Source organism: Dendrobates tinctorius, unplaced genomic scaffold (assembly GCF_039654945.1).
Source record: "Dendrobates tinctorius isolate UK_male_01 unplaced genomic scaffold, ASM3965494v1 ptg000342l, whole genome shotgun sequence".
Lineage (NCBI taxonomy): Eukaryota > Metazoa > Chordata > Amphibia > Anura > Dendrobatidae > Dendrobates > Dendrobates tinctorius.
Window position 1 is genome coordinate 5565379 of NW_027362008.1, and position 21363 is coordinate 5586741.

The 21363-nt window shown below is 47.0% G+C and overlaps 1 protein-coding gene across 2 annotated transcripts in view; it reads left to right on the forward strand.

The window, feature by feature from the left end:
• The first annotated feature begins 214 nt into the window (after nucleotides 1–214).
• Nucleotides 215–21363, forward strand: part of LOC141074887 (uncharacterized) — a 305789-nt gene continuing 284640 nt past the window's right edge. For both annotated transcript variants that reach the window (XM_073562194.1, XM_073562195.1), the window contains exon 1: nucleotides 215–398. In XM_073562194.1, coding sequence (XP_073418295.1) covers nucleotides 356–398 — 43 coding nt within the window. In that variant the 5' untranslated portion in view covers nucleotides 215–355. The remainder of the gene's footprint in view (nucleotides 399–21363) is intronic.

The window sequence follows — 21363 nt, forward strand, 5'->3', positions numbered from 1 at the left end:
GGTAAGTCATGCCCCTAGGGTAAAATGTTATATTGCTGTTATTGAGCAGAGGTAAATCTCAGGGGGCAGTAACGTAACTGAAGACACATTGGGCCTTATTATAGGGGGAGTGATGGCGATGATCATACGCCCCCCGGACTGGATTCGTGGAGACTCCGCTGATGCCGCTTCCTGTGCTGTCTCAGAATCAGATGTCCTTTCTGTGTTTCTTCACTCATCCTCGATGTGTCATTTGCTTCTTGTATTTTGAAACTTCTGTTTCCTCATCAATTTCCTGGCTCTATGAAGAAAATATAACTAAAATCTGAAAGAAGATGATTTATGAGTCTGAGCAGCACAGACAAAGCGCGAGGAGATGAAGAGATTCTATGTAGTGGCTCTTCTGGTCGTACACCTGAGTAAGTCAGTCATCAGTGTTCCTCCCTCGCGTACCTTCATTCTATGGAGAGCTTTCCTGTTTGTTGTCCATTCTCTTGTGGTCCATACGTGGCATCAGTGTGGGTCCCAGGGACTGAACCTCACTAATTGGTGTGTTTGATGGCTAGGTGTAAGTGCATGAACCCCAACAATCAGTGAGGGTGATGTCTCAGGGGGTCGAAGTTATAAATCTAACCAATCTCACCAGTGTGTGACATGTGGGTCCCAGTGGCTTAACCTCACCAATGAGTGTGTGTGATGTTGGGGTCCATGTTGTTTAGACCCACTAGTGCCAAAGAATCCCTCCATATAGTGACCAAATAACAGTCCCACACAATGACTACACAATGCCACCATACTTCCAATATTAATGGTGGGTACTTCTATCAGTAGAGTCAGAATATATTACATTTATGATGAACCTGTCATCCCTTGAATATGTAGTATAAGTTTCTAAGTGACCCACTCTTCTATCATCACCCCCCCCCACATCTGTGGGGCATAAAGGGATTTTTGTCTCCATTACATATCTTCAGTTCTTTTACCCACTGTGGTGTAGTAACCACTGTGTCCGCTAGGGGGCGCTGTATGGATGTCCCAAGAGAGAGGATGAGTGGCAGAATCCTGAAGGACCGTTATGTATCTCAAGGAGGGTGGCCTTGAGATGGAGACTTATGTGTGTGTTGATCAGCAATGATATTGCTGAGGTGTTGCTTCAATGTGTCAGGGAGAAGTCTCCAGGTAACTAGGAAGATGGGGGGTGTGTTTAAAGAACACTGTTGTAAAGAGTGTGAGTGGTTGAAGGACCTGTGATGAGGTCATAGCCATGTGACCTGGTGGGCGTGGCTACAGACCATTTATGGTGGCCAGGATAGGTCACATGTGGTGAATGCTGGGACCCGGTTGGTCCAGTGTGGAAGGTCCCGCTGAGATGGAGCTTCCTGGCTAACAGCCTGTGAAGCGGCTGTGGTGAATGGCTGCACGTGTCTGAGAATTCCCATGGGAGGGAATGAACGTCTGCAGTATGGAGAAGCAGCCATGAGGAGACCCGGATGTGGGTGAGATAAGTGAGGCTAAGAGAGCCTGTATGCTGGACATGGTACAACCTGTGTGAACACAGGGTTTACAGAGTGAAGCTCTGGCATGGACGCTCTGCTGTTTATATGAAGTTTTGTTGCTGCTGTGGGTTTATGATGTTGAATAAACCGCATGGACTATGCTTGCTTTATGGAAAACCCGTGCCGGATCTGTTTTCTTGTGGCTGCAAGCGAGTGATCCCCTAACTGAATGACAGCGATACCTCACACCACCAATGGAGAGACTTCCTGGTCTACATATTTATACTACACATAGCTTAGTTCCCTCGAATCAGGGACAAGAACTTCAATAGTTTTTATTTTTCATTAGTTTCTGCAAATTATAAACCAAACTGAAGCCATTCCTCCTCTCTTCTGCTGTGATAGGTTCATAGGTAATCAGAGCTGTTGTTTCCTCCATTGGTTTGATAGCTAATCAAAAAGATCAAGGTGGATCCTAATGTTCTCCAAATAACGAGCACCTTCCCTACGCGACGCTGTTCGCACAACGCCACACGCTGCCACGTGCAGGCTCTGTCCGGCATCTAAGCTACCTGAAATTCTTCCTGAGATGCTACAGGATTTCCTTACCGGTATATAGCATCCTTCCACCTTCTCCACTGAACCGGTTCTGATGAAGGTCCAGGTGTGAACCGAAAATGTTTAACTGTTATTACTGGATGCATAATAAAAGGAACCTTTTCTTCTCATACCGAATTACTCTCTGAGTGCCAAGTTGTTTTTCGATATTTAATGTTCCCCAAGTCAGGTCCATTAATGATCATTTTGTGCGGGAGATGTAATAATAACTGTCCTTCGAGCAGTCTCTCCGTAAAAAGCAGAAGTTCCAAATGAATTATGGACTTAAGTCACTTGGTATTTCATTGTCTGCGTGGCCCCATCACCCACTGCTGCTGCAGTTCATGTAATTTCCTTCTATTTTTTGTGGCTTTCTTTTTGCATTTTCGTAACTGTCACATTAGTTTTCTTCTTCATCCCATCATAAAGGTCTTAAACATATCACAATGGAATATGGGTTTGGGACGCCTCGCTTTTTGTGACACTGGTCATCCACTTTATCTGTTCCCAGATCCCTCATTAGCAGACACAGGTCAGAGAGCTTCCCTGATAGGTACAGTAGATCACCGTACAAAAATCACTGAAAATTACATTTGTTCTAAATCGAGCGTTGACATCAGGGAGAGGAAGCCTGTGCAGGAGTGATGGAGCAAGGTCTTATGGGGAGGGCTTGTGACATCAGAGAGGGGAATATGCACGCTTGCATCCCTGGGCCAAAATATTGACTAATACCTCACATTTTTATATGTATTTTTCAGGGTGCAGCTGGGCCCATTTGGTCTTGGTCTGTTCACACGGTAGGCATTTGGATAGCGCTGGGCAGCCCGCCTGATCGAATAGTATGGGCGTCACTAGTAGGCTGCTAGCTTGTGTGAACAGCGCCCCATGCAAGCCTCTATTGTGCATCAATATACCATGTAACCACCCCTCCATGGATTGGTAGGCCGTGAGTGGTCGTCTCGTCATCGGTATTTTTGCACCTGTGTTGCCGCCATCTTAACAACATGCGTCCGCTGCACCCGGATAGTGCATCTGCTTGGAGGCCTGGGCTGGTAAACATCGCTGCCTTTTTATTTACTGTTTTTGAATTTTTGGAGGATATTTAAGTCCTTTTTTATAGTGATGAGCGAATTTGTTTGGAAAACGATCGCCAAAACATAAATTCGGCACGAATATGGCACATTCGGATTCGTGATCGGAAACCCGAGCAAAATTTTATAAAATCAGTAAGAGTGCAGAAAATATTTACGTTGCCACAAAAATATTTTCAGTACTTTAGCAGCGATAGTGGTGGTGTATCTGACCATTGGGCATGTGCTTGATGAGGGGAGGGGGTCAGCAGAGCTCAGAGGTGCCGCGGTCTTCTCAGCACAGCAGTCATTTTTTTCTCCAAACTTTATGTGTGCACATTGCGGCTAGCCAATCAGGGCGCAGGAAACACCCACAACTTCCTGACACAGCGGCTTGTGTCATTGACTTGCTGGCGGCTCATTTTGTCTCTTGTAGGTTCTGTATACTTTATGGCCAATGTGAACATGCGTTTATGTGCTGCGTGTATACCAAATCAAACCAAGCTCAGTTTTTGTGTTTTTTCTTTCTATTTTTGCATTCTGTGTGAGCCGGGGTGTGGCCTCCCTCTCCGGAGCAGGAAATTGCATTTAAAGGCTTCCCCTGACTGGTGTCCACTGGTTGGGACCCGGTTCTTTCGTCTGCCCTTATTCACACACTGAGGTCAACTCTGACACTTGGTAAGGTTTTTAATATTAGACAGCATAGGACCATCGCAATCAGAGTCACCTTGTCGGCGGCTTTTATGCTATTTTTGATCAAAAACAGAATTACTAAGAACTCTGTTATTTAAATGCTCTTTTGCTTTTTGCTTATGTAGGGAAGGTGACCTGACGGACGGACGGACTAGTCAGAGTGAAGAAAGATAGGTTTGCACAGTGTACGTAGGTGTCAGTTATTACAGTGGGGAAACAGCTAGGAAAGTGTAGTGGACGTGCAGTACCTTGGGTTGACCATTAGATGGCAGGGAGGAGTGTGAGCAAAGGACTTGACAACAGCTTAGGGCTTTAGAAACCGTTGGTCATGGGGGGCGTGGTTACAGTGACAGTTTCAAGGAATCGGGTTAACTATAAATACTGAGGGAGGGTTCCAGAAAGTTCCAGTCCCCAGGGGGAGCTCCAGTGACAGGAGGACTGCTACAGTCTGTGCGCTGTGAGGAGAATCCAGACCAGGGAGACTGAGGAGAGAGAACGTCAGGGGGGTGATCCTGTCAGATATACCGCAACAGAGACGAGTTAAAGAGAATAGGCACACCGTGTAAAGAACGACGTTTGACCAGTGAACGGACTGTTGGTGATTAGGCCTAGGGCAGCCACAGTGTCGGAAGCTGTCAGTGCATCAGGACAGGACGTATATATACGTCCCAGGCGAGAAACACGGTGTGTGAAGCGGCTCTGGATACAGAGGGCCATGAGTGAGGTACTGTGCTGTATTGTGAAGCGGCTCTGGATGCGGAGGGCCGAGAGAGAGAGATATGGCGATGTGCTGCGAGGGCCGTCAGGCGGACGGCGAGCGAAAATAAACTTGGACCTGTTACACCCAGAATCTGCCTCCATTTCGTCTCTGTTTCGTCTCTGCGCGGTAAGAAGAGGGACCACCCCCCCCAGCTCGCCCCACTAAACCTACATTTGGCGTAGTCGGCAGGATCGCCGCCGCTAATATGTCATCTTCTGCGGCAGACCTGCCTCAAAGAATGGAAAAGGACTTGGACTACTCTGTTTGGATTACAATTACCTGTGGAATACAAATGGGGAGCGCTGTGGCGGATCTGAGTGGCCAGCAGAGGATCCGGGGCGGTACCAGGTACTGTGCAGTATGGCAGTATTGCTTCAGCGCAGAGGAGAGGTCCGGGTGTTCGCAGTTGTTCAGAATGGACTGGGACCCCCTCCAACGTACCCCAAAAAGAAGCAGTATGTGCATGGAGATCGACGCTTCCATATATTGGACCCTGACAGGTGGGTGGAGAGGCCTGCCGACACCCCACCTCACAGAGGGAGTGGCACAGAAGAAAAACTTGGCTGCGGCTGTCTGACGCCATTCGAGTGCTGCACACCCGACGGTATGAGATGCTGCGGGTGTCGGGGCATTGGCCGCCTAGAGTGGCAATGGCGGCAGGAGATGGAGCTGCACCAGAAGTCATCTGTAGAACCACGGGCAGGCAGCGGGATGCTGAGCCGGGGAGCGGAGCTTGAGCAGAGTCAGCGAGAACGGCCGCCACCAATACCAGCAGAGGACTTCTCAGCGGAGCCCCCGAGTCCGGAGGGAAGGCCCGCAGGACAGTGGAGCAAGGAACGGAGGCTGCGGGGGAAACAGCGTGATGATGGGACGGAGGCCGCAGCGCCGGGGAAGGTGAGAGTACCCCCGGCCCTACCAGTGCCTCCGCAAGCGGCCCCCACCATCCTGTCACAGCACGCGGCCCCCTGTGCACCGGAAGGCCTTGTTACATCGGGCCCTGTGGTGTATGCAGAACTGAGCGAGGCCCCCGCTCATGTCCCCGAACTACCCCGCCCAGAGTCACCATTGCAGAGCTCACCCAAAGAAGACGCTGCTGCGCTTCCCCTGCTAATAGCAGCTGCATCGTTGAAATCGTCCGTTACTCCGGCTAAGTGTGGAACCTGCCCCACACTCAAGGAGAGGCCGACATGGAAAAGAAGAGGACTTGAATGGACACCCTCAGTATCCCCGGGGGCTCCACGGCTGTGGGGTCCCTCACTACTAGCCACTGCGTAGTGAAGTAGACTGTCGAGAGTTCGGTGCACTGTAGTGCAGGTTCTGGAGAACAGTTCTAGTTTAGAAAAAAAAATGTTTGATATGCTGAGTTTGTTTTTAGTATGTTCCTCTTACAGGATGTTATTTGCTGATTTGAAACTTGACTGAACGGGGATACGGAGAAGTGGAGGAGTGTCCAGGTCCAAGGAAGGGGGGGAGGAAGAAAGAGGATCTGCAATGTTATGTTGTTATATGTTGGTTTTAAAAGCAAAGGAAAATGAAAAAAAAAATATAAAAATGGGTATTTGTGCTATTATAAAGTTGTTTATTGTATAATATGCCAAAGTAAAATGCAACAGGTCCGGGTAAGGGAAGATCTGCGGGACCAAAGGAAAGTGTGAGATCCGGTAGGGATCTAAGAGTTGAGGAGGTCTGGGAGACCGGGACGCCAACCATGACATAAAATTGAAAGAAGGGAAAATGAGTTGGAAGATGTGAGAGTGACAGCCGTCCTAGGTCAGGTCCCCAACACCACGGACACCCCTGAAGGAGGAAGGTGGGCGCTGGTAATGATCTGGAAGGTATGAGACCTCGACCATGGCGTACCGAATAGTGGAAGGTGACAGTAGGGGAGAGTAGGGGAAGGTACACGCCATAGAGAGAATGTGGGTGTACCTAGCCTAATTTGAAAGACGTTGTCATGTGGCGTGCGCGCTGGTGAGTAGCAGTAGGCTGCTCAGAGCATAGTGCTCCCAGTATGGTTCGTCCCCCGCAGATAGTGGGTTTGGCTCAACAGCTGGTCCGAAAACAGAATGTAGGTGTAGCTTACGAACGACGAAGGCAGGGATGACGATTGTCGTGGACGACAACGGACAAAGGAAGGGGAGTGTAGGGAAGGTGACCTGACGGACGGACGGACTAGTCAGAGTGAAGAAGGAAAGGTTTGCACAGTGTAGGTAGGTGTCAGTTATTACAGTGGGGAAACAGCTAGGAAAATGTAGTGGACGTGCAGTACCTTGGGTTGACCATTAGATGGCAGGGAGGAGTGTGAGCAAAGGACTTGACAACAGCTTAGGGCTTTAGAAAACGTTGGTCATGGGGGGCGTGGTTACAGTGACAGTTTCAAGGAACCGCGTTAGCTATAAATACTGAGGGAGGGTTCCAGAAAGTTCCAGTCCCCAGGGGGAGCTCCAGTGACAGGAGGACTGCTACAGTCTCTGCGCTGTGAGGAGAATCCAGACCAGGGGGACTGAGGAGAGAGAACGTCAGGGGGGTGGTCCTGACAGATATACCGCAACAGAGACAAGTTAAAGAGAATAGGCACACCGTGTAAAGAACGACGTTTGACCAGTGAAAGGAATGTTGGTGATTAGGCCTAGGGCAGCCACAGTGTCGGAAGCTGTCAGTGCGTCAGGAAAGGAAAAAGGACAGGACGTATATATACGTCCCAGGCGAGAAACACGGTGTGTGAAGCGGCTCTGGATACAGAGGGCCATGAGTGAGGTACTGAGCTGTATTGTGAAGCGGCTCTGGATACGGAGGGCCGAGAGAAAGAGATATTGCGGTGTGCTGCGAGGGCCGTCAGGCGGACGGCGAGCGAAAATAAACTTGGACCTGTTGCACCCAGAATCTGCCTCCATTTCGTCTCTGTTTCGTCTCTGCGCGGTAAGAAGAGGGACCACCCCCCAGCTCGCCCCACTAACCCTACACTTATTCACCCCGTTTCCCCACAAATAGGGCGCCCCCCGAAAGTAAGGCATGCTAGGGGGAGCACTGTGCCTGCTAATATAAGGCACCCCCCGAAAATAAGGCATACCTTGTTCTGTGCATGGGGCATGCTGTCCCCGCTGTCCGGTGCCCTCCGGTGCCCGCCACTGCAGCCGCGCTGTTCGCAGGAGTTAATCACAGCCTCGGAGCTGTGTGCCGATCTCTGCCAATGAGCCCTGCGCCAATCACAGCGCAGGAACCATGGGCCAGCTGACGTCATCCATAGCCTCTGATTGTTCCTGGGCTGTGATTGGCCCAGGGCTCCTGCGCTCTGATTGGCCCAGGGCTTCTGCACCACCAAAGCACTGAAAGCAGCACCGCGGAGGAAACCAGTAAGAAAGTGAAAGTGTGTGTGTGTGTCTGCGTAATGGTATGTGTGTAAGGGTGTGTGTGTATCTGTGTATGGGTGTATGTCTGTGTAAGGGTGTGTGTGTGTCTGCATAAGGGTGTGTGTGTGGGTGTGTGTGTGTCTGTGTATGGGTGTGTGTGTAAGGGTGTGTATGGTGTGTGTCTGTGTAAGGATGTGTGTGTGTCTGTGTAAGGGTGTGTGTGTATGGGTGTGTGTGTCTGTGTATGGGTGTGTGTCTGTGTAAGGGTGTGTGTGTCTGTGTAAGGGTGTGTGTGTGTATGGGTGTGTATGTCTGTGTAAGGGTGTGTATGGTGTGTGTCTGTGTAAGGGTGTGTGTGTCTGTGTAAGGGTGTGTGTGTCTGTGTATGGGTGTGTGTGTCTGTGTATGGGTGTGTGTTTGTGTAAGGGTGTGTGTGTCTGTGTATGGGTGTGTGTCTGTGTATGGGTGTGTGTCTGTGTATGGGTGTGTGTGTGTGTCTGTGTATGGATGTGTGTCTGTGTATGAGTGTGTGTGTCTGTGTAAGGGTGTGTGTGTCTGTGTATGGGTGCGTATTGGTGTGTGTCTGTGTATGGGTGTGTGTGTCTGTGTATGGGTGTGTGTGTCTGTGTATGGGTGTGTGTGTGTCTGTGTATGGGTGTGTGTGTGTCTGTGTAAGGGTGTGTCTGTGTATGGGTGTGTGTGTGTGTCTGTGTATGGGTGTGTGTCTGTGTATGGGTGTGTGTGTGTCTGTGTATGGGTGTGTGTCTGTGTATGGGTGTGTATGGGTGTGTGCCTGTGTACGGGTGTGTGTCTGTGTAGGTGTGTGTGTGTCTGTGTATGGGTGTGTGTGTGTCTGTGTATGGGTGTGTGTGTGTGTGTCTGTGTATGGGTGTGTGTGTGTCAGTGTATGGGTGTGTGTCTGTGTATGGGTGTGTGTCTGTGTATGGGTGTGTGTCTGTGTATGGGAGTGTGTGTGTCTGTGTAAGGGTGTGTGTGTGTGTGTCTGTGTATGGGTGTGTGTGTGTGTCTGTGTATGGGTGTGTGTCTGCGTATGGGTGTGTGTCTGTGTATGGGTGTGTGTCTGTGTATGGGAGTGTGTGTGTGTGTCTGTGTAAGTGTGTGTCTGTGTATGGGTGTGTGTGTGTGTCTGTGTATGGGTGTGTGTCTGTGTAAGGGTGTGTGTGTGTGTCTGTGTATGGGTGTGTGTGTGTGTCTGTGTATGGGTGTGTGTCTGTGTATGGGTGTGTGTCTGTGTATGGGTGTGAGTCTGTGTATGGGTGTGTGTGTGTGTGTGTCTGTGTATGGGTGTGTGTCTGTGTATGGGTGTGTGTGTGTGTCTGTGTATGGGTGTGTGTCTGTGTATGGGTGTGTGTCTGTGTATGGGTGTGTGTCTGTGTATGGGTGTGTGTGTGTGTGTCTGTGTATGGGTGTGTGTCTGTGTATGGGTGTGTGTGTCTGTGTATGGGTGTGTGTGTGTCTGTGTATGGGTGTGTGTCTGTGTATGGGTGTGTGTCTGTGTATGGGTGTGTGTGTGTCTGTGTATGGGTGTGTGTGTGTGTCTGTGTATGGGTGTGTGTCTGAGGGTGTGTGTGTACGGTACACACATGGGAGGCTACAGTGGGACACCGGGATGATGGGAGGCTGCAGTGGGATGATGTGGGATGATGGAAGGCTGCAATACTGTACTGTAGAATGATGGTGGTGCTGTATTGGGGACTGTAAAGGGATGATGAGGGCTGCAATGGGATGATGGGAATATTTGGGGCTGCAAAATGATGATGGGGCTGCTACGGTAAAGGAACTGCTGTGGGTGATTGTTACGGTAGCGGTACAGCGTCCAGAGAGTGTGTGGGAGCCATTTTAGAGCCCTTATGTTTTGTGGCCCTGTGTGGGAATTACAGTACCGTACCGTAGTGTGTTACTTTGATTTGTTGTCTGCTTTTCTGCTGAACGGTCTACCGTAAAGTACCGTACTGTAAAAGAAATACCGTAAACAATGGTGATACGGTATAGTTTTACCCCTAGACATGAGCACTAAAAGAAAGAGCTGTTCCGTCAAGTACAAAAAGGAATCATGGAAGAATCTTGGGGCAAAAATCTTACTGAATTCTGCAAAGAGAAAATGTTGAGTGTCCGATTGGTCCAAAAATGGCGAACAGACTACGGTAACCTCAGTCAACAAGTGGACAGCGGAAATGCAAAAAAGCGCAAGGTTGGATCTGGTCGGCAACCATTATATTCCGAGCTGGAAGACCTGATCTGTGAGTGGGTTGCTGACAGGAGAGCAAAGACATTGGTTGTGACTAGGGCTCAGATTCAAGAATTTGCCCTTGCAATGGCACCACAGTTTGAAATTGCCCCTGAAGAATTCAAGGCATCACAACACTGGCTGGAAAACTTCCTTCAATGAAGTGAACTGTCTTTGAGAAGATACACAACACTCATTAGGCTGGAAGATGCTGAAATTATTAAACACGGATTTGAGTTCAAGACCTTTGTTGATGACGCTGACTTCTCTAAATACAATCTTTCTAACATGATTGCCATGGATGAAACTGCAGTGTTTATGGGCCAAGGATCACAAACGACGATTGAACAACGAGGTGCCTCCTCAGTGTGCGTTCCCTCCACTGCTTATGAAAGTGCACGTGTTACCTGTATTTTGGTGATGCATCTGGATGGCACTAAAGTCCCACCTTTACTCATTTCAAAGGGCAAGAAAGACAAGATTGAACGTGTTTCAGGTATTTATATTCTTGAAACTGAAAAAGCCTGGGCCACACAAGCAGTTATAAGGAAATGGGTCGATTTAATGCTGCCGCTTGTTATGCGAGGGAGCCAAAGAGGAATGCTGATCTGGGATGCAGCCAGCACACACCGCGCCAAAGACATGAAGAATAGATCAAATAATGATTCCTGCAGGAATGACTGCCTATCTCCAGTCTCTTGATATCGCCATTAACAAGCCTTTCAAGGACAAGTTACATGTGGAAATCAATGACTACATTGAAAATAGAATGGAGAGAAATCAACGTGGAAACTTTGTGAAACCTAAACTGCCAGAGATTGTGACTTGGGTGAAGAATTCATGGGAGAAAATCACTGACACTTGCATTGCAAATGCACTACGAGCAGGCTACCTTGACAAGAAGTGCTCATTTAAGGACAGTGCTATTGCTAGACATGAGAGATATGGGCCAATGATTCTGAAAGGCAACAGAGTCACAAGAAATTCCACAGGAACTTCAGAGTTTGGATTGTTATGATGATGTTCCAGAAGATGATGACATGGTTGTCATTGAATAAATCTTGTTTTGTGTTATTACATATTGAGATCAGTAAATGAACCATTGTTCGTTGTTTTACATGTTGTACATGGAAACACCGTAATTAAACGGTAGTAGCAAGAAATTCTTGATACGATTCACAGTTTATTTGATTCTACTGTTTTGTGGTGACTACTGTTCAGCATACGCTGGTATGTTAATAAATGTTAATTTTTTTGTTCAAAAAAAATTTGTCATTTCTTTTTCTTGAGAAAATAAGACACCCCCCTGAAAATAAGACATGGTGCAACTTTCGGAGCAAAAATTCATAAAAGACGGTGTCTTATTTTCGGGGAAACAGGGTAGTTACAGCAGGGTTGCTGCTTATTTTGTCTCTTGTAGGTTTTGTATGTTTAAAAATAGTTTGTAGCTTCTACTGTTATAGAGGCCTGATCCAGAGGCCACAACAAAGTTGTTAACATCACACAGTATGGGACATGATTTTAAAATTGTTTGTAGCATAACTTCTTTGACATACAGGCCTCATCCACACTCAAACAATTTGTTTTTCTGTCACTAACACGATACAGCACGCCATATTTCAACTGTGAATTTACTGTCACTGAAATTCAGCTGTTTGCAGAGCTGGTGCAGAGTTTAAAATCTATTTTTTGGTTGCTAATACTGTGCTTCTACCACACATATGAGCAACATGACTGGGAAAAACCAAGGCCGTGGTGGAAGCGGAATTAGGCTTGGTGTTCAAGGTGTACATGGGGTAGATGGTAATGTTTGTGAAAGCACTAGCAAAGCAATATCATGTCCTATGCAAAGACAACTAACAACTTGTTTTACTGGACAGGCTACACCATTACCTTTTTTTGGCAGACTGACAGCGGTACGCCTTGTCAATGATGCCCAGAAAGAGCATGTACTCAAGTGGATGGCAAGTTCAGCTTCAAGTGGCCACTCCTCCTCTTCCTCCACCTCAACATTACACCCAGTACAGTCCACAGATGTGGCACCCAAATTTCTCTTGCTTCCCCCCACATCCCAACTATCCAACCATTCAATTGACTGTACGAAACCACAGATGAATGATTCTGAAGAGCTGTTCACACATTCTATGCCATGTTCATCAGAAGTGTACTCAAAAGCTTTGCAGAGACAAGAGGAGGAAATCTGCACTGATGCCCAAATTTTTTTGAGCTTGGATCCGGGGGCATGACAAAGTATGGTCTGAACAGAATCCTGATCCTCATCATCAGATGTTAACCCCTAGGGTCAAGGTGATCCTGATGAGACTCAGATATCTAAAGTTCGCGCAGACTGTACTGTGCTGTCAGGGCAAGAAGAGGAGGAGGGTAACTCCAAGGGTAAGGAATGTGATAACACTGAGGATGATGATGAGGAGGTGTTAGATCCCAGTTGGCATGAACATAGAGGCACACAGCTGAGTAGGTCACCTGAGGAGGAAGATGAGGAGGTTAAGTTGTGACATCCGTCGCAGACACGTAGTGATGCAGCCACGATGAGTGATGCATCCTCAGCCACAACTGTGACTCTGACCAGCAGCGTCCACGGGACTTCAGCTAGCATTGGTGGCAAGGATAGCCTAGCCTGGGCATTTTTTGACAATGCAAAGGATGAGCCAACTCACGTAATCTGCCAGCTTTGCAAAAAATGACTGAGTCGAGGTAAAAACTGCAATAATTTGACTACTACATGTGTGGCGCCCCTGAGGGTTCAGTCGCCACAGAGGTACTGCACCTCCTCCTGAGGTGTGGTACCCCACCATCCAGGTAAGGTGGAGACACCTGACCATGCTCCAACACCTGCATCCCAGTGTAGCAAAGCACCCTTTGGTGGCTCCCTGCTTGGAACACGAAGCATGCTGGGAGGCGGGTGGAGTTTAGTCTGCACCAAAAGAGCGGGAAGAGTTGAGGATTTAGTCAGTCTGATAGAGTCAGTGGAAGAGTGAAGATCCCCTAAGTGGGATGGATGAAGGAAGTGCTGCAGCCGACCTCAGTGACCTGGGTCCGCTGGCACAGGAAAGAGACATTGATGGGAAGCCTGACTCTCTCCATAAGAAGGAAGGATTAGTACGGAACGTAAGGAGAGGAGGACTAAGGATCAGGGTTAGAGCAGAACCCTTCCCAAGTTCACAGCGTAAGGCTGGGGTCCGGTCCCCGAGGTTGTACGGATACTAATGGTCCTGCAGCAAACACCGGAGGAATAGAAGTTGTCACCACTTTATTCCCACACAAGACTTGGGGGCACAACAGCAACAATAGTGAGCCGGGACTAGGTAGCAAGGGGGTCCCCGAAGCAGGCTACAGCTGTCTGCCGTACAAGTAGAGTTCATAGGAACATCTGACAGGAGGAACTCCAGTGTAACTCAGTACTGAGAGTACTTCACTATAGGCGCAAAAGGGAGTCGTTCAGAAAAGGCACTTATGTTGGCGGAGTGTTGGAACAGAGTACTTCATCTTGTCTGGTGGTTGGCTGAGCCCCTGACCTGGAGGACGCGGCACCGAGGCAGGCACCTGTATGCCTCACAGACTGTGAGTAAAGCTTTGGAACTACATGCCCTGGTGTCCTCCAGTTATTCCTGCGCCAACATACTCAGCACTGCTACATCGCTGTGCCTGACACTGCACCATCTACGTCTCCTCCCTATCTCTTCACCTACACTGCCCTGGGACTACAGCCCTACCTGTGGAGGGCTACAACATCATTGCTGCACCACACCATCTGTCCCAGAGGATCTGTTTGCAGCGTCGGCTTAACACCTTCCTTGCCGAACACCACAGGTGGCGTCACAAATCATTCACTAATAAACTTTAACCCCTTCCTGACATGAGACGTACTATCCCATCCATGGGACCCGGGCCCCTATGCCCATGGACGGGATAGTACGTCTACCGCGATCAGCGGCGCTCACGTGGTGAGCATCGCTGATCGCGGCTGGGTGTCAGCTGATTATCACAGCTGACACCCGGCACAAGGTGTCAGGGGTGGTCACGGACCGCCCCCGACACGTTAACCCCTTGTACACCGCGATCAAACACGATCGCGGTGTACCGGGAGTTAAAGGGAAGCATCGGCAGGGAGGGGGCTCCCTCCGTGCTTCCCTGAGCCCCCCATGGCAGCGCAATGTGCAGCGCTGCTGCGGGGGGCTCCTTTCCTGCAGGCCCCCGAATCCAAGATGGCGACGGGGGCCTTCGGGGGCCTGCAGGAAGCTGGCTTCCTCAGTGCCTGCAAAGCGCAGGCATGAGGAAGCCTTCTGCAGTGCCTGTGTCAGATCACTGATCTGTCACAGTGATCTGTGATGTGACAGATCAGCAATCTGTCACAGGACAGTGATGTCCCACCTGGGACTATTTAATAAAGTAAAAAAAAAATAAAAAAAAGTGTTAAAATAATTTTAAAAAAATCGCCAATTAGAAAAAAAAAAAATATTCCCCCAAATAAATCCATTTTTTAAAAATAAATAAATAAAAAAAACAATAAAAGTACACATATTAGGTACCGCCGCGTCCGTAACGACCCGCCCTATAAAACTGTCCCATTAGTTAACCCCTTTAGAGAACCCCTAAAAAAATAAAAATAAAAAACGAAGCAAAAAATAATGATTTATTATCATACCGCCAAACAAAAAGTGTAATAACGCGCGATCAAAAAGACGCATATAAATATCCATGGTACCGCTGAAAACGTCATCTTGTCCCGCAAAAAACGAGCCGCCACACAGCATCATCCGCAAAAAAATAAAAAAGTTATAGCTCGCAGAATAAAGCGATGCAAAAATTATTATTTTTTATATAAAATAGTTTTCATTGCATAAAACCGACAAAACATAAAAAAACGACCTAAATAAGGTATCTCTGTAAGCGTACTGACCCGAAGAATAAAACCGCTTTATCAATTTTATCGCAAGCGGAACGGTGTAAACGCACCCCCCCAAAAGAAATTCATGAAACGCTGGTTTTTGTTCATTCTGCGTCCCAAAAATTGGAATAAAAAGCGATCAAAAAATGTCACGTGCCCAAAAATGGTACCAATAAAAACGTCAACTCGTCCCGCAAAAAATAAGACCTCACATGACTCGTGGGTCAAAATACGGAAAAATTAGAGCTCTCAATATCTGGTGATGCAAAAACTATTTTTACAATAAAAAGCGTCTTTTAGCATGTGACAGCCGCCAAACATAAAAACCGCCATAAATAGTAAATCAAACCCCCCGTTATCACCCCCTTAGTTAGGGAAAAATAATAAAATAAAAAAAATGTATTTATTTCCATTTTTCCATTAGGGTTAGGATTAGGGCTAGGGTTAGGGTTAGGGTTAGGGCTAGGGTTAGGGTTAGGGTTAGGGTTAGGGCTGAGATTAGGGTTAGGGGTGTGTTGGGGTTCGGGTTGGAGTTAGAATTGGGGGTTTCCACTGTTTGGGCACATCAGGGGCTCAATTCCAGCCAATTCTGAGTTGAAAAAGTCAAATGGTGCTCCTTCCCTTCCAAGCTCTGCCATGCGCCCAAACAGTGTTTTACCCCCACATGTAGGGTATCAACCTACTCAGGTCAAATTGCAAAACAATTTTTGGGGTCCAATTTCTCCTGTTACCCTTAGGAAAATAAAAAATTGGGGGCAAAAATATCATTTTTGTGGAAAAAAATGATTTTTTTATTTTCACGCCCGAGAGTTATAAACTTCTGTGAAGCACTTGGGGGTTCAAAGTGCTCACCACACATCTAGATAAGTTCCGTGGGGGGCCTAGTGTCGAAAATGGGGTCACTTGTGGGGAGTTTCAATAGTTTAGGTACATCAGGGGCTCTCCAAATGCACATGACACCCGCAGACCATTCCATCAAAGTCTGCATTCCAAAACATCACTACTTCCCTTCTGAGCCCTGACGTGTGTCCATACAGTAGTTTTCTCCCACATATGGGGTGTCAGCGTACTCATGACAAATTGGACAACAACTTTTGGGGTCCAATTTCTCCTGTTACCCTTGGGAAAATGAAAAAAATTGGGGACTAATTGATCATGTTTGTGGAAAAAATACGATTTTTTTATTTTCATGCCCGGGCATTATAAACTTCTGTGAAGCCCTTGGGGGTTCAAAGTGCTCACCACACATCTAGATAAGTGATCCACATGTATGAACCTTCACATGAGCAATCAACCTGCTTTACTGTGGGAATTCCACTGCACAAAAATGCGGACCAGCGGACCTCAGCAACGGTCAGCTGCCCCATCAATTGCATCTGCTGCTTCTTCCTCCTCTTTTATCGTGCCAACTATTGAGACGCAGGTCTTCGACCGCAGAACCTCGGGTTCTTTACCCGTTCCAGTCACGCTGACTGAGAGGCTGCTTTCAGCTGTATATGAAGTGGACATGCCTGCTGTTTTTGACCGATCTCAGAGAACGAGTACACCACAAGTTTCTCAATCCACAGTAACATCTCCGCCTGCACCTCTCTCACGGTCCAGCAGTTTGTCTGTCTGGTCCACCGTACTGCGCCCTCTTTCAGCACTGCAGCCAGCCCATGGTTCTGCAGTTGTGGTCACGTAAAATATTGTTTCCTCCTACACATGACAAAGCTAAGGGGTTGCACTCCACCATCTCCAATTTGTTGGCCACGGAAATGCTGCTTTTCCGCCTGGTAGATTCAGACGGTTTATGAAAGCTGATGGTCGCAGTCCCCCAGTAGTAACAATTATCCTGCTGCTGCTCCCACAAGTCTTGTAATCCCCAAGTGAGGGTGGATTACAGCAATTGCAGGGGGCTGGTGATAACAGACAAAGGAAGAGGTGATGGGTGAGCAACTGTCTAATGAAGAGGATAATCCTCCCCTCTCTGATTTTCTTGGTTGGTGTGAGGGGACAGAGGAAATGAGCCTCAGTGTTACCCAGCCACTAACACAGCATGGGTTCGGACCTCATGGTACAGCCCAATATATGAATACCTTTCTGCTGCACTATCTGCAACATGATCCCTGTATAGTTATGATTAGGAATACTGCTGACTACTGGGTTGCCACTTTGTTAGATCCACGTTTTAAAACCAGGTGCCAGGTGCCAGGTGATTCCTTCCCTGGAAAGAGACATGCGAATGCTGCAGTATCGAAACACACTTTTATACAACCTTAAGAGAGCTTTTCCCCAAGACAGTAATGAAGCACACAGTTCGCATTGCAGCTGTAGACTTCCAACCTCCAGCACGTCAATTCGTCAATGCCAAAACATTAGTGGCAGCAGCAGCAGTGGTGGAGGTGGATGAAGCAACTTCTTTGAGTCCTTTGACACTTTTCTTTAGAACAACTCGTGCACCAGCTCAACAGAGTCCAAGTCTTACACGTGGTGTATGAAAGGAGAGAATGGTGCAGGAGAATCTAGAACTGAATATGAATACCATCATAGAGGGTTTGGACCCTTTCACATTTTTGGTCTTCCAAAATGGATGAGTGGCCTGAGCTTGCCTCACATGCCTTGGAGGTTTTATCATCCCCGGCAGCCAGCGTTCTCTGAGAATGTGTCTTCAGCGCTGCTGGTGGTGTCCTGATGGATAAATGATGCCGGCTGTCCCCTGAAAGTGTAGACCGCCTTACTTTCATTAAGATGAACAAGACATGGATCTCCAAGAACTTAGGCACACAAATCGCTGACTGTACAGACTAGGTGATATTGCATTTTGTAATATGATGCATCAATGTCATGCAACTGCACTCTGTGATATCTTTAGTGTGGCTTCTGTAGAACATGTAGAACAGTCCCAGATGGTTCAAATTATGGAGTCTCACCCTTGCCGGGTAAAGAGCAGTTGTTACTTCAAAGCTTCCAGGGCCGACTACCTACAGTGAAGAGGTAATGACAAGCTTAGGAAGATGATAGTCCACTGAGGTATGTGGCCAGGTGAATGGATGGCCCAAACCTGGCTTCTCTGAACATCTCCATGGAGTCAGGTGACCTGTTGGTCCCATTCTTGGCTTTCACAAATGTATACATGGGGCTCAGGTGACTGCTGGGTCCAAATTCTTACTACCTCAAACATATCCAAGGTTCAGTGATGACCAATGGAGTAGATCTGTATTCCTTCAGCCAAGGTCATGGTCCCTTAAGCTGACATCCTGCAGAATGTCAAATCTGTGATCCTCGTGATGAAGCCATAATGTCTTGGCTACTGTCTTGTAAAGAGTCTGTGGTTCTTTGGCTCTCTGGGTCTTTTGGCTGTTTGGATGTCTCTTTGTAAATCTGTATATGGAGTTATCTCTTACAGAGGTGCATATATCCTCTTTTTATAGTTAACAACTGTCCTTAAAGCCAGCATCCAGAGGTAAAAGAAGAATGGTGGCAAGATCAACTCACATTATTTAATTATTTAATCTATTTGCATAGTTTTTCCTCCTCTGTTTTTCAAGTCAACAAGCTAGCTGACCTGGACAGTGAGTAATCAATGTATCAGCAAACATCATTGTTCAATTATCCTGTGCCTCTAGTCATCCAGGAAAAAATCACAATGTTACATCAAGTGTCAACTTACAAGTCAATATTCAGTCTTATACTACCAAAAGACTATGCTTTCTTGATCAAATGAAAGAAACACAAATTCAAAAGTTATCAAATAGATAACAGTACAGTGGGTACGGAAAGACTTCAGACCCCTTTAAATTTTTCACTCTGTTTCATTGCAGCCATTTGGTAAATTCAAAAAATTTCATTTTTTTCTCATAAACATACACTCTGCACTCCATCTTGACTGAAAAAAGCAGAAATGTAGAAATTTTTGCAAATTTGTTAAAAAAGAAAAACTGAAAGACCCACTGTATATTCCTCCTGGTCTGCTGAGAATAGATGTCTGGATAATTAAAATAAAAGGCTGTGTCATCACATTACTCCCCTATCTTAATTAGCCAGACATAGTAGGATTCCAGTCATCCTTCTCCACTTCTCAGGGACAGTCAACAGCATGTCTTTAAGCACAGACATGAATTTAAGAGATCTCATCTTCATGACAACAAAACTTTGTATCATCCAGATTCCTCAGAGCATAGCCCGTGTGTGACAGCCTAGTACTTTATCTTAATTAACCAGATGTCTATTTTCAGCAACCAAGGAAGAATATACTGTTATCTATATGTTGACTTTTGAATTTATGTGATCCTTTCTGATTGGTCACGAAAACACAGATTTTTGTTAGTGTAGATGTCTGGTTAATTGAGATAAAATGCTGTGTAATCACATTGCTCCCCCATCTGAATTAGCCAGACATGATAGAATTCCAATCATCCTTCTTCGCTTATCAGAGATAGTCCACAGCATGTCTTTAAGCACAGACACGAATTTAAGAGAGAACGAAACATGAGAAAAATAAGACCAAAACATTCATGAGAACAAAACTTTGTGTCATCCAGTTTCCCAGAGCATACTCCATGCCTTCCTTGCAAATAAACTCCCCACGTAATTGATGAGAACCGACTTGTATCTATTGTATCCACACATGGCGTCCTCCACATGCCAAAGTTACTGGATTAAATCCCATTCAATCTGTCGAAGCGGGCACAGCTCCTGTAGTTGCCATTTCTTGTTGAGGTTATACATACACTCTAGTCCTCTTCCCAAGGCAGAGTTGATGTACTTGGACATAGTTGCATCCAAAACCTGCTGGGCATGCCTCATGAGTGGTCTGCAGGGCCTGTCTGTATGCCGCCCTGGTTGTGGAGCTCTTGATGATGTCTGAGGACACCAGTACCCTGCAGCTCCCCCTGATCCACTGGGCTGAGTAGTATCCCACTGCTACCACCCAAATTTGGAGACACGGGGATCATAGGGTGCCCTGATCTGCTAGTCAAAACCGCATGGACCAGGGATCATTCCACCGAATGCACACTCTGCTTTCAGCGTGTAGTACTACTCAGATAATACAGAGTGATGGTAAAACAGAGTGCCAATACTTTATTGAACCACAAAAAAGGCAAATAACACTTAGAATAGTCCCAGCAAAATACCCAAGATGGTGCACATTACAGAGTCTCACCCTTATGCTGACTCCCCAGGATAAAAGCAACTGTGACTTCAGACCTTCCAGTGCCAACAACCCCACCTGTGGCATGCACAAAGAGGAGGTAACAACAAACTTAGAAGGCTAACTGTCCATTGTGATACAAGGCCAGTTGAGTGAGGGACACAAACTGGCTTCTGCGAACATTTCCATGGAGCCAGTTGACAGTCCCATTTCTGGCTTTCACAAACATATCTGTTGTGAACTCATTTTCTGGTCTGCCTCTGGTTTCTGGTGAGGGAGCTGGTTGTGCTGACAGAGGAGTTGTGAGGTCTCTCTCCGGGCTCCCTCTGGTGGTGGCAGGAGGTAGTGAAGCTGATCTAATTAACAGAGACCTGCCACCTGATAATGAGAATGACAATTGGACATCTGGAGTCTCAGACTGGATTTAAGACAGCCGACTCCCTATTCCCATGCTTTTGATTTTTTCCTGCCTCCTGAGGTCTTAGTTTCCAGCTTAGTTCCTGCCTTCTCAAGCTAAGTTATCTTTGCTAATGTTCACATTTGATTTGGTTTGGTCTATTCAGTTTTTTTTGTGTTCAGCCAGTCCCGGCTGGGGCTGTGCTGAATTTCCACTCTTATGTCACTGTATGTGCCTGTTTGCTTTTTGTCCCTTATTAGATTGGCCTCTTTTTGCTCTGTTCTCAGAATATGCCAGAGTGCTGATATAGTGGGAGAAGTCTAGTGACCTCAGGGTATTTTTTGCTATCAGAAGTGTTGGACATTTTTGCAGGGTTTTTTGGTGTGATTGCAGACAGTATCTTTCCTTTCCTATCCTTTCTAGCTAGTGTGGGTCCCATAGTTTGCTCAGCCTATTTTCCTACCTGTGTTCATGTTTTCATCTTGTCTCACCATCAATACATGTGTGGGGGCCGTCTATTCCTTTGGGGTCTGCTCTGGGGCAGTTTTAGATTTCCCCTTTTCTTGCCTTAGGCTTATTTAGTCCTCCGGCTGTGACGAGGCATCTAGAATCATCATAGGTACGCTCCACGGCTGCTGTTAGTTGTGTGGTTAAGATCAGGGGTCTGCAATTCGCGTAGTTACCAACCTCTCTGGTTTTCTGTGACTTGGCTTGGTCTTGTTTTCCTCCT